We start from the raw sequence: 17,171 nt of genomic DNA on the forward strand, positions 1-17,171 counted from the left end.
ATATTATTGATGTTTAATGGATTGATTAGCTGCCTTTTTGTCATTTTATATAACTATGAATCCCTTTAAATTGCTTTGTGTATGAATTATGCTCTACAAAAAAAACTTGCCCTGCCTAAATGTAGCCTAGGTAAAGAATAAGCTTAAAGTTTGTGGTAAAACGTTTTTAAATCTAAACTACAGCTGTTAATGCAAATACCAACCCTTCGTTTCGAGTAGACACTTCATCAACGTTAAATAATGTTACATGCACCACTTTTGTCGTCATAAAATGCATAAACTACTTGTTGATCAGGATAGCAGAAGAAACCCAAAGCTCTCCATGCCGCTCTGACTGCGCTCACGTGAGATCTCGCGATAGTGTGCGTTGTGATTCAGAAAAGTTATAGCAGGAAGACCATAGAGACACTTGTCGGCGTCAGCTCAACACAATCTGAGAACAGAGATCTTGAGATGTCTTTATTTTGATAATCCCTCGGTGAGTAGAAGCATCTGCGCATCCACGCTGTGTTTTCCGTAGCTCATTCTCTTTGTAGATCCCCTTTTAGCTTATTAGCTTCTTTTTGTAAATAGAGCTAGCCCCATCATCATCCTCATCCTCTGGTCAGTAAACCTGTTTTAATCATCACTTATTCATTTGATGTACGGCAGTGAACCGTCTACTGATCACACTATTTAGCAGCAACGATAATATCACGTAATGCCAATGTTTTAAATCATAGTCGGGTTCAAAGAGGGTTTATTTACGTACTTTCGCCCTAGAGCCGTTGTTGACGCGTTGCTTTCGCGCTGAAATTCAATACAATAGTGCTCTTGAAACGAGGTCATGCACAACACAGATATTTGTGAACAACACGTGATATTGAACGTGTAGTAGTGTGACACAATTTTTCATTTCATCAACTTTGCGAATACACAACTTGGTTTATATCATTGTTAATTTAAGTGAATAACACAAGTAGTATCCATTTTCTGGTTTATAATATTATAAATGTATGTGTTGGTCTTAAGTTCTGTTCTTATGGTATTTGGAATAACCTATCCATCGGTTTTCTGCTGCTTTATTTATTTTTTTATCCACGCACACCTCCTCTAGCTTTTCTGGGGAATCTCAAGGTGTCCCCAGGCCAGCTCAGAGTCATAGTCCCCCCAGCTTGTCTTGGGTCTTCCCAATGGGGCATACCCATGAGCTCGAGTCCTGACAAGAACCAGGAAATACGACCATATTAGTCCAGTGCTCCGGTCTCTGCATTGGCTTCCTGTCACTCAGAGAATAGACTTTAAAACAGCTCTGCTTGTGTACAAGTCATTTCATGGTTTAGCTCCAAAGTACATCTCTGACATGTTACAGCCGTATGAACCATCTCGGGCCCTGAGAACTTCAGGGAGGGGCCTCCTGGTGGTTCCCAGAGTCAATAATAAACACGGTGAGGCTGCGTTTCAGTTTCATGCAGCTAAAATCTGGAACAGTCTTCATGAGGACGTGAGACAGGCCTCAACTCTGACAATGTTCAAATCCAGGATGAAAACAGTTCTGTTTGCCCGTGCATATGACTGAAAGTATTTTATCTGCACTCTTGCCTTTTACTGTAATTGATTAATTTTATATTGATGTCCAGAGGAGAAGGAGCGACAAAAACAGAGGTTAGGTAACTTACTTTTGAACGAGCAAGAAAAATAGTGCTCAAGACAGAGCGAAATAGTGCTCAAGACAGAGCGAGTCAAAACAAGACTTAAAAATGGTGCTCAAGACAGAGCGAGTCACAACAAGAATTAAAAATAGAGCTCAAGACAGAGCGAAATAGTGCTCAAGACAGAGCGAGTCCAAACACGACTTAAAATAGTGCTCAAGACAGAGCGAAATAGTGCTCAAGACAGAGCGAGTCAAAACAAGACTTAAAAATAGTGCTCAAGACAGAGCGAAATAGTGCTCAAGACAGAGCGAGTCAAAACAAGACTTAAAAATAGTGCTCAAGACAGAGCGAATCAAAACAAGACTTAAAAATGCATATAACTGAAAGTATTTTATCTACACTCTTGCCTCTTACTGTAATTGATTAATTCTATGTTGATGTTTTATTGATTGTATTTGTTTTATGCAACTGTGAAGCACTTTGAATTGCCTTGTGTATGAATTGTGCTCTACAAATAAACTTGCCTTGCCTTGCCTTACCCGTAACACCTCCCGAGGGACCGAGAAGCAGTGACTCTACTCTGAGCTCCCACCGGGTGACTGAGCTCCTCACTTTATCTCTAAGGGTGCACCCAGCCACCCTGCGAAGGAAACTTGGGTCGCCTGTGTCCGCGATCTTGCCAACACCACACCGGTCCGTCTGTCGATCTCGCTCCATCCGTCCCTCACTTGAGAACAAGACGCTGAGATACTCTGCGTCTTGTCCTCCACTTGAGTCTTTGCCTCAGGGGGAGGACAATTGGCATATATTATCCACAAAAACGCCATATATGTTTTGCTATAAATTACCACTGATTTCTCCAACAGGTTCATTTCTTGGAGCTGCTGCTAGTATCTAATTATTTATCAGTATCAAGATGCCATCGCCTCAGGTCCTTCAGCCTGTCCTCAAGATGAAGGTGGATGAGCTCTTCCAGACCTGGCTGAGCGAGTCTGCCACACAGTCCATGCTAAAAGACTACCTCTGTCTCATTAAAAGTGGACAGTACACGGGAGCGTGCACAAGTGATGGTGTTGAGAAGAAGACTCTGCCTTTAAATGATAACAACATTGTGCCCCCCGAGAAGAACCAGGCAGAGAAGAAACCTGCTCTTCTTGCAACTTCATCCAGTCCTCCCTCAGCAGCCAACACCACCCTGCCCTCGGGGAGCAGCACTAACACCAGGGTGACCGGGCCTGGTGGAAGAATACTACGCAAATCTGTCAGCGCAAAAAAGGTAAAGCACTCTGTATTCAACCACTATTAATTGCTACAGAAAGAAATGCTTATTGCTGCTTAGAATCACTCTCCCTCAGATGAACTTATAGAAACCATAACACAAGCTTCAACTTGTTTAGTCAGTTATTATAGTAAAATGCTGCAAGGCTTTGTGCAATATTGAATCAAGGCGTGTCAGCGTTTGTGTTGATCTGAACCACCTTATGTAACTGTGAGCATTGCATAACCATAGAACCACAAATTACCTGCAAATTTCTTCTTCTAAGATTTAGAAAGGAGTATTATAGATTATGCACTACATTTGTTTTGTTTATTGTGCAACACACTTTTTGAAGGCATAATACTTTGATTATCTCCACTGGCCACAAGGGGTTGCTGACTATCCTAAAAAAAAAAAAAAGAAGCCTTGAAAGGTCATCCTCCTTTCTTGACACTCGTCGTCACTGTGGGGGTCCCCAAATGTATTTCATCATGTGTGATCCTTTTCCCCCTGCTATTTGTTATATTGACTGTAGTATATTATGCGAGAGTCTGATACACTGTCAGTTTGTTCTTTTGCATGTAATACAACAGCTATTGATTATAGAAATACCAACAGTGCAAATGGTGTCAATTAAACTGTGTAAAAAAAATACTTGTTTGTGCATAAAGAAAAGTAAAGTGGTAGGACCTTATCACTGACAATGCTGTGTGTGATGACAGTGAGACGGGCAGACAGCTGTTTGCACATGCTGCAGAAGAATTTTCCCTCTGCTTCTTGTTGACGTGCTAAACGAAGGCACGAGGACATGTACAAATGGTCACTGATAAACGCTGGTCTTGAAGGTTTGAGATCAAAGTTGGCACCAGGGTTGAGCCAGTGCACTTATAAACCCAGACTATTCAGGCAGAATGACACACTGCAAGGCAAAGAGGAAACTGTAAAAGAAAATGTAATACTTGGCAGTTTAAATTAATCATCAACTTTATTTCTGCCACAATATAAGGACAGAAGAAGCTTGACAGTGGTGCGTGGATCGTTCACAAGAGGCTAATCTTGTGACCACACTCTTCCTTATTATTCATACTAAAAAGCCTGGCCACAGTTGAAGTGAATATCAGACTTTCCTTTGAACAGTTCTCCAGAGCATTTCTGTTACGTTCACAAATCAGATGGCTTTAAGGCAAAACACAAAAAAAAGCTGCTTTTTCTCATTCTCTTGCGTGTTTAACATTGGTTTTTCCAATGAACAATAATAGTTCTGACAGATTTACATAAACTTTAGAAATTCATATCCACGTCTCTTTTCGTACAGTGATCTTTCGCCTCTGTTTCATCCCTGTAACCTTTTAAAGTAAAGCAGCTGCTGAATAGCTTATAGAGTACAGTCTCCTGAGTGTGGCACGCAGCCATTGAGTGTCTTTTCATATTACAGAGACTGTGACATGGGATAAAGTAATACTTCTATTTTAAGACAACAAAATGAACTCCTGCACACAAATGCATTCTTCAAAGGATTAATAAAAAATCTGATGTATGTTGGTGTGATGCTGCTTGGAACAGCTGGTCTGACTTTGACATCAGAACCTGTTATAGATAGCCCCGCTTCCCCCGCTGTGGGCATGAGATACTCAGAACTGTGCTGGTCAGATGAGGTGTGGCAGCACATCCAGCCTCTCAGTAATTTACTCCTGCAGCTACATCTTGTAAAGCTTGTCGTTAACAGAATATGCAGTCAGAGATGTTTTGCTTACAGTAAGATCAGTGCGTGGGATTGTGGATGTGTGTAGCGCTGAGCCTGTAAAACCCACATGGGGGGGGGGAACTCCCAGTGTAGCAGTGTTAATTTCATCGATATTTTGGCGGACTAAAACTAAATTCAAAGTTTTTTATGAGACTAAAACTATGACTAAAATGTCCAGATGTTTTCATTGACTAAGAAGAGAGAGACTAAAATCATCTAAACTTCTGATGACAGTTTGAAATAGCCTCAAATCATTTTAATTAACTGCCAAAGGAACAGCTCTGAGACACCTGGGCAGGCTATCCTCTGTATGTAAAAGTTGCCCATAAAGTTAAGTTACAGTTTTGACATAAAGTAAAAAGAAACGACTGTACTTAAACCAAAAATAAAAGGGCAATCAATGAAGCCTTAAACTATGACTAATTGTACATGTTTTGTCAACTAATTATGAAATAACGATGAACAAACCATCTACACACTATATTAGAAATTAACTATATTTTATTAAATGACATTTCCTTTTGTTGTTGAGACTATATTTTCTGAAGGCCTCCCTTTGTAACAGACGAGTAGCAGGCAGAGACGTGGAAGCTGTTTGAAGAAAGGGCCCAGTCAGGGTCACTTTATCAGAAGTCTGACCTCTTAAGAAGTGCTAAACAGCGTCTCGTGAGTTATCTGGGAGGCACGGTCCACTAACATAGACCTCAAAGTATGACCAAAACATCCAACTTGTTTTTTGTGGAAAGTTTTCTACTATTGACTTTAGCATTGATTTGGTTTGTTTACTTTGCATGCAGAGCAATACAATACAAAAACATTTAAAATCACTTTGTCTGTTGTCAGTGTCGTTGTTGTGTACTGGGGCCCAGCTTCTCATTTGTTCTGACTCATATTTCCATTTGTGTTGATGAAAAAAATGATTTCATAGCTTTATAGCAATCATATAGCCCTACATTGTCAACTTATGAAAGCAGCTTGCTTTTTCCATTTCCATCATATACATGAGGCCTATTCCTAGCTCGTGTTCATATAAATTCCAAATCCTGGTCTCAGACATCAGATTGTGTCAGATTGAGTCTGGGCTTTATGGATTAAATGAGCGCGCTCCTGTTGCCAAATCAGATTTGAGGAACAAGAATACGGTTGTTTATTTTACAGTAGTACTCCACACCTTACAGTTTGACGTGTTCATTCCACCAATGACGCTGAGTGTCTTATTATAGTTATAGGTCACAGGAGTAAAGAACTAAACTGAACTTTTAACAAATCTGAATAGACATCTGCATAGAGTCTTATAATACACTTTTTTGGACATTTGTTTTTTTCTGGCACCAAATTAAAAGAGAGTGACTCCTTTCATAATGCATGTGTTGTGTAATGTAGTGAATGGGATTCACACATGTTTCTGAGTAAAGCAGATTTGGCTGTTTGCAGATTAGACATTCTATAGCCAAGCTCAAGGCCTCATCGATCAGACAAATAAGAGAAGCACCTAGTTTTAGTGTCGCTTGTGCAAACTGGGGAAGCTTTGTTTTGCTGTGGTGCTCTTGAAACGCACAAATTGTAACTTGTGACCACAGTTTGTTGGAATTAAGGCAAAAATCAAATTGTCCAAATTTGATTCTTTCAACTATATGGTTTGTTCTTGTGGTTCTTGTACAAGACAACACCTTGTTATGCTGGCTATGTTGAAATGTTACACCCCCTTAATTACTTTCCGCAAACACGTCATAAATGGCTCAGTGCCACTGTTTTTACCATGTGATGTACTGCTCGTATTTTTTAGGATCTACTCTGTATGTTCTATTTTGTTAAAAGTCGATGGTGAGATAAATGTGTAGAATACATGTTTTCTCCATACTGCTTATCAGGGCTCTGCAGTGTCCTGAGTGGAAGATAACGGGATGTGTGTATTGACAAAAAATATTGGAAACTTGTACAAAGTGGCGCACTGAAGCACAGAGTACGACTTTTTATTTTATTTATTTTTTAAACCACATTAAAAATACCAGGTTCCTAAGCACTTATGGCAAATGGTTGTAATCACTCAGGACCCAGTGACCGGAAAGTCTGTTTGGGGAACTAAAGATAAACTCTTGTCTCTCCTGATCTAATTTCTGAGGTTGCCTAAACAGTGTTTGGCATTGCTTTTATTAGACACAGACTTGTTCACTCATCATTCTTTCATTTTGGCATGCCCCCCTCCTCCTCACTGCCATCTACTATAATAAGATTCGGAATGTCTGGCAGCCCAATGGAAAGAGTGGCCAATTTAGAAACTAAAACAATTTTTGTGATTACACACACGTATTTTTACAGATTTAACATTTTGTAGGTTCAGTGTAATATTTCTTTGTGCTTGGTATTTTGAATATTGTTTTGCGCGTTTTATCATTTTTTTTACACGCATTAATGTAAGATACATGCTTTTTGATAGCATTAGTTAACTTGTATCATACTTTTAAAATTGATAAATGCCCAGACATGTTTTTATCAAAGAAAAAAGGAAAAAAAAAAAGTAGTTGTATGGTGTGGTGGCCAGGAGCTGCAACAACAGATCTGTCTCTTTACATAACCTTCTATGAGCATTAAGGAATGCAAACTGGAAAGGGCAGATCACTTGCTCTCACCCCTCCCACCCCACACGCAGTCAGTCACAGAGGTCCACAGTGCGTCAGTCCTTATCTCCCCAGCCGTGTCGAGGCCAGGGCTCCGGACAGAGTGAGCAGACAGCTGGACTGAGCAGGCAAGACTGACATGGGCAGCACAGCCACAGTAGCAGCTGCTCCCCTGCAATAGAAGGCTCCCAGTCAGACAGAGCACAAGGACAACAACTCGGGACATCCTCTGGCTAGCAGTGATTTGTTCTCTCAGGAGTTGCCCTTCGGATTGAGTTGAGTTTGTTTATGTTCCTGGCAACGTGAAGCGAGAGGATGAGGATGAAAGAGCTCTCTCTACGTCAGGACCCCGACCTGAGGAAGGAGTTGGCCCAGTTGGCGCGAGGTTGTGACTTTGTCCTGCCCTCTCGGTTCAAGAAGAGGCTTAGAGCTTTCCAACAGGGACAGGCAGGTGCTTGTATTTCTACCTCTGGCCGCAAATTTACCGCTGTGTTCATGACGGCTTTAATGTGCAAATCAAAGAGTTCTTTAATTTTTTGTGAAACTTACATTTGTAGTAAAAACTTCACTGCTTGGTTAGTGACAGAGTAAATGTTCCGTTGCAATGTCCTTTTAAATTGCTTCATTTAAAATGTGCAACGTGTCAAAGGGCTTAGCGCTCAATTGGTCTACTAGCATATAGCATCAAGCCACTGTGAGATAGATGGGACAGTGTGGGGCGGGCATCAGGATTTGTTTATGTCCATTTATAGCCATGGCTGACACCAACACACAAGACAGGAGAACACATCAGCAGCAATTGTTTGTTAGAAACTACAACACTGTATCCCAGGAGAGTAACTCTAGAGGTCAGAAGGCCAAGCCAGTTTCACCTCAGATATGCAGCCAAATGCACTTTGTGACAATGTATCAAAGATATGAGAGAAATGAGATTGGTGCAAGTGGACAATTTGATATTGATATCTCTGTCTAATCAAATGAGTGCTTGTTTGAAGTTTCTGTGAGCAGTAGTGTGTTACATGAACAGTGAATCCGATAGATTTGTTGATATTGATGTGTTTGAAGCTTAAGTGTATGGTTGTGCTCTGTTGCAGGACACACTGTTGTGGGGACACACGTTGATAGATCAATTGATTAACAACTATATTCTTGGGGAAGAACGTGTACCAGGGCCGGGACTTTACAATGATGTCTAGCGCTAGAATAAATAGAACAGAGCTGCCATTATTGACACTGCTGACACCCTTTGAGAATGCTGAAACAGAAGGGGTGGTGCACATGATGACACTTTGTTTTCACGTTTAAGCCTCTTAGTAGAGTAAATCTTGATTTGATCTTCAGTTTGGCAAGGTACACTCAAGTGGTATCTAGATAACCTTTGTATTCATTATTATCAAGATTATATCACTAAAACAAATGATGCTTAACATTTTTATTATTATTGATTTATACAGTGAAAACAAACATGGTGGTACAGTGATAACATCTTTATTTTTGATTGTATCTTCAGAGCCTGACATAGATTGTCTTTGTCTCTCAGGCCCAGGTGAGGACGGAGGAGCCTGCCACTACTGCACTGAGTGAAAGCATTCCAAAGTTTTACTTCCCTCAGGGCAGGCCTCAGGCCAATCTCAACATTGACAGCCTCATTTCCAAAATAGAGAAAACGTTTTCTCAGTTTCCAAATGAAAGGGCCACTATTGATGACATGGGGCAGGTTGCCAAGGTGAGAGTTTGATTTGTGACATTTTGGTTTAGCTTTTATTAATTCAGCAAATTATGTTGGTATTTCTGACCGTTTTATTGAGAAAAATAATATTACCCTCCTACAAAAATAGAATGAAAAATATTATGCTTATGTATCATGTTTGTTAATTACAATTGAGCAGTACTATGCCATCATATTTTCTTTGATTTAGAGTGAATCTCTGATTTGTTGCTGTTTGATAGCTTGCCCTGTATTTTTCCCTAGGCCTGTGAGTGTCCTCTCTACTGGAAAGTGCCATTGTTCTGTTTGGCTGGAGGCGACAGGACCGGCTTCGTGTCTGTTCACAAATTTGTGGCTATGTGGAGAAAGTAAGACAATGACTTTTCTCATTACACCACTCTCTCACTCACTGCCAAGAGGCCTATTCTACAATGACCACAAAATCCACATTACATTTCACAGTATTCAAACTTTTGTACCATCAACGTCTTTCAACTTAGTAATGCTTTGTATAGATTTGTGTGTTTAATGATTGTGTACTATGATGCAGGCATGCTCTTGTATTTATGCAAACTTCTAAAGAGCTGGACCAGCAAGGCTTTTGACTGGAGTTCATGAGCCAAATATTCTCCTAGAAAACAGTGCCATCATTTCCATGATTTAAAATTAGCCAGCAATGATCCAGCATTCTAATTTCTGAATGTATTAAACATATCCTTCACCGCTTCATTTTTAGACTTTAGGTCTATGAAAATCCACAGTAGGAAATAACCATGCTACCATCTGTTCTGCCTCTCCTCCACCAGAACGCTGCAGACCTGTCACGATGAGGCCTCTAAATTTGTGCACCTCTTGGCCAAACCCGGCTGTAATTACCTGGAACAGGACGACTTTATTCCACTCCTGCAGGTACTGTGAGCTGCTGCAGTGTGCCAAAGCGGAGGGCAGGCCATGGCACATATGGGTGGTGAAACTGCTGTGGCTTTGGTGCACAAAACTGGACTTCAGGTTTTAGTGTGGCATGAGGTTTTTACATTTGTGCTCAGAATCAGTAATGCACAGGACAGACTTCATGGTCGTTTTGAGGCCATGACTGTTTCCTTGAATATTTTGACCCATCTGAATTGTGTTTGTGCTGAGCCAATTCTTATTCAGGGGTAAACGTTCAGTTGAGCGCTGTTCAGTGGCCTATGGGATGAACCATTACCCGTCCCTGCTCCATTTTACTGAATGTCTCCTTACACTTCCCTGTTTTAACTCTAAACTGTTCTGTTCAATGGAGTCCATGAAATACTCAGTTGACGGGGTGTTAGTTTCTCGTGGTGCTGAACAAAGAACTCTACAGTGTATTTCTCCATTGTGAGATAAATATAGTCCTATCTTACTGAATTCTTAAAGCAGTACTAAGTAACTTGTTTACCTTAATAAATCCTTTTCGTAGTCCCTCAGGGGGTAATACAAGTGGTAATGGGATGATTGGGGGGTCTTTCATCTCCCCCTAGTGCCTCTGGCCAGAAAACCACACTTGCAGCTTCGCTGCCACTGGGTCGGAGTTACCAATACACACTAATTGTAGCGACAACTGTCTCACCTTTGGTCGCTTCTGGGTGCCGGGGGATCCAGGTATAACGCGCTTGATCCGAACACGATATCCAGGCTAAGTTTCATGTTTTGGAGGCAGCGGCGATGGATTGAGGTGCGTGACGGCCCAAGATGATGGTTTGGACAGATTGGACATGGATATTACATGTGGTAGAGGTAGTCTAAGGACCCTAATGGCAAGCGGTAAAAACCGTGCAACCTCCCGTCACCCAAACACCCCATCCACTGGCACCTGGGTATCCATATAGACTTGCCTCCATCCTGCCCCCAAGTGGTGGAATGTAATGTAGGTCAACTACGTCTAATGTAAACAAACGCTTGCAGGCTAGATGAACCATAATGGCTCCTACACTAATGGAATCACGAAGAAGAAGCTAACAGGCTAACGGGCAAAGCTAACTGAGGGCTAGCACCACTTTAACAGTATTTATAGCCAAGTTTGAGATTAAAAAAAATGATCATTGTGAAATTGGATGTGCAATATCCCTCTCTCCCTTTGTCTTTTCTATCAGCGTAGTATTTACTCTCACGGACAATAATGAGTAAAAAAACATAACATGCTACGACACCTGCAGTGGCGCTTATGGCCTCTTGGGGCATGAGTTACTTAGTACTGCTTTTAAAATTGACCACTTGATAAGTTGGCTTAGTTTATTATTGTTCCAGCATCTTATGTCAAACAACCTGCAAGGTTGATTCACCCCCAAAAAAAGATCAAAGGTAATTTATTAAGGCACAATTAATTTCAGAAAGAAATTACAATCGGAAATGCTGGATTGTGCTGCACTGGCTGTTTGTGTTGTCATTGTGTTTGACAGGCTGTTTGTGCTGCACTATAGCTCCACCCCATACCTGCCTCATTTTCATGCTGGCGAAAGCAGCAGGGCTGCACAGAGCACGTTAGCATAGCAGCTGAGATGCCTTGTGGCGCTAACTGTTTAATTTGTTAGCCTACGTTCAGAAAATAGCCTTTGACTGCTTTGATGAATGAAAGGAGGATTGCAGCGGAGTAGATTTGACTGTCCCTGCCTGTTTCCTGTGCGCAGTGATTTATGTGTTTCTTTATGATTGAATTTCTCTGCACAGGAGTTGAAAAAGGCACACTGACCGCCCCAAATAAAGCCTTTTAAATTTCCTTCCCACCTCCACATTTATATGTCAGCTATTTTTTACCAAAGCAGAGAAAAGGATGCCTAATGTAAAAAACATACTACTTAATATTACCAGTAGCTACAATTCATTTGAATCAATGTATTGAACCTTTGACTTCTCATGAAGAGTAAAAGTTATTATATTCTGCTTACAAAATATAGTATATCGTGATGTATTGTTATTCCCCTATACCATTTTTGTTGGATTTGCTTCCAATTTTTTCCAAGCCTGTACATCTTTCACATCATGGTGTCTTCTGCATATAACAGTAGTTCATTTGTTTCAACTTTCATTTTTTTGGCCGGTGATTTTTTTTCCCCAAACACAAGTGCCCATTGTGAATTTGTTTACTGAAAGCAACACGGGTTCTGTTTTCATTTACATTATTTTTTTATGGAAATTGCGGACACTGTGTAATCTCACTTGCTTGTTTTTGCAGGACATAGTGAACTCACACACTGGCCTAGCTTTTCTTAAAGAGGCACCAGATTTTCACTCAAGATACATCACTACGGTATGATCCAATACTGATGCACTTGTTGATTTACATTAATTTCAATTAAATACATTTTCCACTTGTGTTGTCAGGTAATACAAAGAATATTTTATAATGTCAATCGGTCCTGGACAGGAAAAATTACATGTTCTGAACTAAGAAAAAGTAGCTTTCTACAGGTAAATATTTAACAACTTTAGTTTATGCTTAGCCCCCACATTATTAACAATGTACGGTATGTTTTGTTTTGGCAGAATGTGGCATTGCTGGAACAGGAAGAAGATGTAAACCAGTTGACTGACTATTTTTCCTATGAACACTTTTATGTCATTTACTGCAAGTTTTGGGAGTTGGACACAGATCATGATCTCTACATAGACAAAAAAGACTTGGCACGACATAACGACCAAGGTAATAAAACAGCTGTAGGACCGTGGTTCTTTTACCCTCATGTAAGGAATTCAATACAGCTAAACGTTATGCTCTAGATATGACAATGTCTGGAGGTGTTTTAATTTATTTTACATGAAATACAGGATTTAAAGAGTCAAGAGAATTTATAGCATAGTTAAAAGAACGCATGACTTTACCACTTCTTCAGAATGGAAAATCTATAGGATTGATATTTTATAACTTGAAATCTATTTCTATCCCCCACTGTGCAGCTATTTCTCATAAGATAATTGACAGAATATTGTCAGGTACAGTAACAAGGTAAGCTTTCATGGTCTTTTCCTTTTTAATTTAGTTCTTATTAGTTACAATAACCCATTGTTTTAAATTCAGGGACAGAGAGGTGTCGAAGGAGAGACGACTAAGTTATGCTGATTTCGTTTGGTTTCTGCTCTCAGAGGAGGACAAAAAGACAGACACAAGGTATATCTGGATATCTTTACTGTTTAAAGTGCATATCAAAGGTTTTCATTATTTTCTTCGGATGGTACTCTCAGGGTCATCTTCTGTTTAAGACTAGATTAATTTTTATCAGAGATCATTTATTTTATGCTTTTGTGTGTTGTGGTTCAGACATAATTTTGTCCAATTTAGGTTTATTTTCAACCTGGTGTAGTCCTGATTCGGTCGTGATTTAGACCTGATCGTCATTTTGGCCTCGTGACACTTAGAAGGTCAAATATTTGATGAGGTCTCTGTGTGAAAAGTTTGAGAAGGACTGTAAGGGACATGGAAAGAGGGAGAGTGCTATATTTCAAGGATGGAACTGGGCTTCGCATCATTAAAACCGAAATGCTCGTCTTATGTTACATCTTGTGCTCGAGTTCAGTTCGGATGTGAAAAAATAGTTTCATAAAAATGTCGAACAAGGGAAAACTTAAAATAAAGTAAATATTAGGACATGGACGATACACTTTTGTCACGATCCGATATGTGTCACGAGACTCGGGCCGATCCGATCCGATAGGAAGTAATTATGATAAGTAATAGGTTTACCTTAAAATTTGTAAAAAGAAAACAGCCATGTGTCCGAAGTTTATAAACCAAAAGCCATTTGACATTTACTGAAGTGTTAGGCTTGAAAAGTGCACTAACACAAAATGTATCTGTGTAACTGTGTAATGTGCTGTGTAGCGGTTGCTGAAAAAAAACAAGATAGCATGATAAAAATGGCTCCAAACACAAGTACTGAAAGTATTGCGATACTTGATAATTGATACTTGGTATTGCAGCAAAAAGTATGGCGATACGCTATTTTAATCTTTTCCCTAATAGCTATGTTTTCATTAGTCTAACCCGTCATATGCTGTCTTATGGTAATGCTGCAGTTTTCCTCACTCTATTGTCCTTCCCCAGTATAGAGTACTGGTTCCGATGCATGGACTTGGATGGTGACGGGGTGCTCAGTATGTACGAGCTGGAGTACTTCTACGACGAACAGTGTCTGAAACTGGAAGCCATGGCCATCGAGCCGCTTCCCTTTGAAGACTGCCTCTGCCAAATGCTCGACCTCGTCAAGCCTGAGGTCAAGGGTGAGATCCCATTTTCCATTTATACAGACTCTAGGGGTTCACAACGGGCTACCCACTATTTTCTCAGCAGCCCTCACAGGAAGCCTCTTAACAAATTCCTCTAACACTTAGCTGGAGCACTCTGCCATTAGGCGACGCGGGTCTAAAGTGAGGGTGCACATGCTTAGAATTGAGAGCCACATGAATGTGACCCAGAGTCGACCTGGTGGCCTGCTGTATCCATAGAGCTGTGTGCTGTACATGTAACGGGAGAGGCAACGCGCTTCTTACACCACATGTCAGGACACACACTTTTATGCAATAGGGCTGCACGTTTTTGGAATAATATCTTATTGCTTCTTCTGACAACACTTTTCTGATGAGCATTGCGATTAGAGTTGCAATTTATCGTAAAATCAAGATGCAGTTCACTGTGCACATTTTCACCGTGAACGTGTGAGAGGACTGAAACATGACCTGCAAATCTAACACATGAATCACACATTTAAGAACATGTTTGTAGAAGTCGAAATGACTGGGTGAAATTATTTGCGCTTTGCTAATTGTAAACATATAATGTGATTTTAATATATTCATTCAGAAAAGATCACGTTGCGGGATCTGAAGAGGTGCAAGCTTGCCCACATATTTTTTGACACGTTCTTCAATATCGAGAAGTACTTGGAACATGAGCAAAGGGATCCGTTCTCTGTCATAAAGGTATTCAACAGCATTTTTGTTTTGTTTTTTTAATCAGAACAAATGATTTTTATGTTGCCTTTAAATGTGATTTCAGGAGGTGGAGTCTGACGGCCAGGAGATGTCCGACTGGGAAAAATACGCAGCCGAGGAGTATGATATTCTTGTCGCTGAAGAAGCTGCCAACGAGCAGTGCAACGATGTGTAAGTTTACATTACTAATTGAATAAAATGAAAACAATCACGACATTTGAACAGAACTGCACATGTCTGTACACTGGAGGAGTGAGCCTTGGTGTCTGTAGGGGTCAGTGTGAGATAGGCTGCTGATAGGTATGTTGTATGACGCTTTTAGGAACACCACTGACTTCTAAAGAAAGACTGTTAACCAGAGCAGGTAAGACACGCAGGGAACCAGGGATTAAACGTGATCCTTCTTTCTCCTGGGAGGGTCAAGTCCTAGACTCACCCCTGAGGTTCCTCACTACCCCCCCCACGTTTTTATGTCGATGTCTTCATGACTGTTCTTTGGTGTCACACAAATGAGCAGTTTGGTTTTTAGGGATGGGACGGTAAGAGATTTCCAAAAATACCAAGGTATAACGATATACAGGGATCTCATATTATAATGCTCCAAGTTCAAATAATGAAATTACTTGAAATACCATATTATTTCAGATCTTGAATTCATTTTTTTTTTACATTTTGAAAGTAAAATAAGTTCTCTTACATTTTCACATAGAATTAATAAGCATTAGTAATCATTTTAGGGTTAGGGTAAGGGTTAGGTTAAGGGTTGGCTATGTGTTGGCGTATTATTAATGGCCTATTAATATGTTAACAGATAAAAGCATAGTAAGCAGTGTGTTAAAACTTTACAATCATATTATTAATGCTTATTAATACCTTATTAATGCTTAACGAGAACACCTTAATATAAAGCGTTACCGAAAATAATTAAGATCCAGTTCATATGTATGTGTGTTTTGGACAGAAAGTTGAAAGAAAAAATAGCATTTTTACACCATCAAACTCCCCGGCATCACTGTATGTATATGGCATTCTTATTTTGCAGTGAAACCAGTTATCGCCCCATCCCTCTTTGTTTTGAACAGTCTAAACTGTTGGTCCCTTCATGTGGTGCTCCTCTGTTTCTGTCCAGACCTGCTTGCTTTGCACTGTACTTGCTTATTGTAACACAGTGTCTTTCTTCTGTTTAGATATGACAATCCTTTGCTCATCACCAGTGAGGTGGGCTTCACAAAAAGACACTTCTTTGAGATCCCCAGTCCCCACGGCGATTTGGACGAATATGAATACGACAATAACTTGGAATGACCTGTAGCATTTCCCCACAATTCCACTGGGCACATTGTAGACTCTGGACACTCAAGAATGCACCCAAATGTGCAGTACACACCAAGGTACATGGTGAAAGCAGCACTTGAGGTTTTGCACATTCTCCAGTGCATTGTAGTGTTTCGGACAGTGACATTATTTATAGGTCAAGCAAGTGAAAACTCTGTCTCACAAAGAAGAGTTGGGTTTCTTTTCTATACTTTTAGGGTTAAAACTTGCGTGACGTAAGCTATGAAATATTTAACACCTTTGAATTCACTTTTACACACAAAAATGTCAAGTTCAGGTAGAGACTAAATTGTCATCATTGGTAAAGCACACATTCCAATGATCCGTAATTCACAATTAAGTTAATATTGTACAGTTTCCTATTTATTTTGTCATGAACGTTTGTGTGATTTTTCTTTTCAATAACGTCTCTGTAAATAGTGTGTGGTGTTGTAAATTATTTAAACTTTTCTATGAAGTACTTTGTGCTTTCATGAACAAAATAACCCAGGTGATTTATTTTTATTCATTCGTTTAAAAAATATAATAAAGTTTTGCTTAATATACTACTATCGCTGGCATTTTCTTTTAAAGAGCTGGAAATGGAGCAGTAATTTAGTCAAATCATCTATTGTAATGAACTGCAAAAAATCTGAATTAATTAAATGCTGAAATATTTCATTTCAGATCATTCAAAAGTACTCAAACACAATTTGCATTTAGCACAATTTAATACTTATAATTTATGATAAAGTGTCAGGCAGGAAACTTAGGCTTGTGCATTGAATAAAAACGCTACAGAGACGGTGAAGTAGAAGCATCAGAGAAGAAATATACATATAAAGCAGAAAATTACTTTGAAAAAGTCCCGTGTTTCAAATGTTTAAAAAAAAGACCAACACCAATAATGTATATGTGCATCCCTCATTAAAACATTCTTCTCAATTGA

The 17,171-nt window shown here is 39.8% G+C and overlaps 1 protein-coding gene across 2 annotated transcripts; it reads left to right on the forward strand.

The window, feature by feature from the left end:
• The first annotated feature begins 362 nt into the window (after positions 1–362).
• ppp2r3b (protein phosphatase 2, regulatory subunit B'', beta) lies at positions 363–16,730 on the forward strand. 2 transcript variants are annotated; one of them, XM_079562409.1, is made up of 14 exons: positions 363–478; positions 2,501–2,910; positions 8,795–8,980; positions 9,227–9,330; positions 9,769–9,871; positions 12,156–12,230; positions 12,305–12,391; positions 12,467–12,623; positions 12,878–12,926; positions 12,999–13,088; positions 14,022–14,197; positions 14,778–14,896; positions 14,973–15,079; positions 16,096–16,730. In XM_079562409.1, the coding sequence occupies exons 2-14, from the start codon at positions 2,551–2,553 to the stop codon at positions 16,211–16,213; spliced, it is 1,731 nt and encodes a 576-aa protein (XP_079418535.1). In that variant the 5' UTR covers positions 363–478; positions 2,501–2,550; the 3' UTR covers positions 16,214–16,730. The 2 variants fall into 2 exon arrangements, with proteins under 2 accessions (XP_079418535.1, XP_079418536.1); XM_079562410.1 differs by lacking the exons at positions 363–478; positions 2,501–2,910 and adding an exon at positions 7,288–7,701.
• The last annotated feature ends 441 nt before the right edge of the window (positions 16,731–17,171 follow it).

The sequence above is a fragment of the Gobius niger genome, assembly GCF_951799975.1.
Source record: "Gobius niger genome assembly, chromosome: 9".
In the NCBI taxonomy this organism is placed as follows: Eukaryota; Metazoa; Chordata; class Actinopteri; order Gobiiformes; family Gobiidae; genus Gobius; species Gobius niger.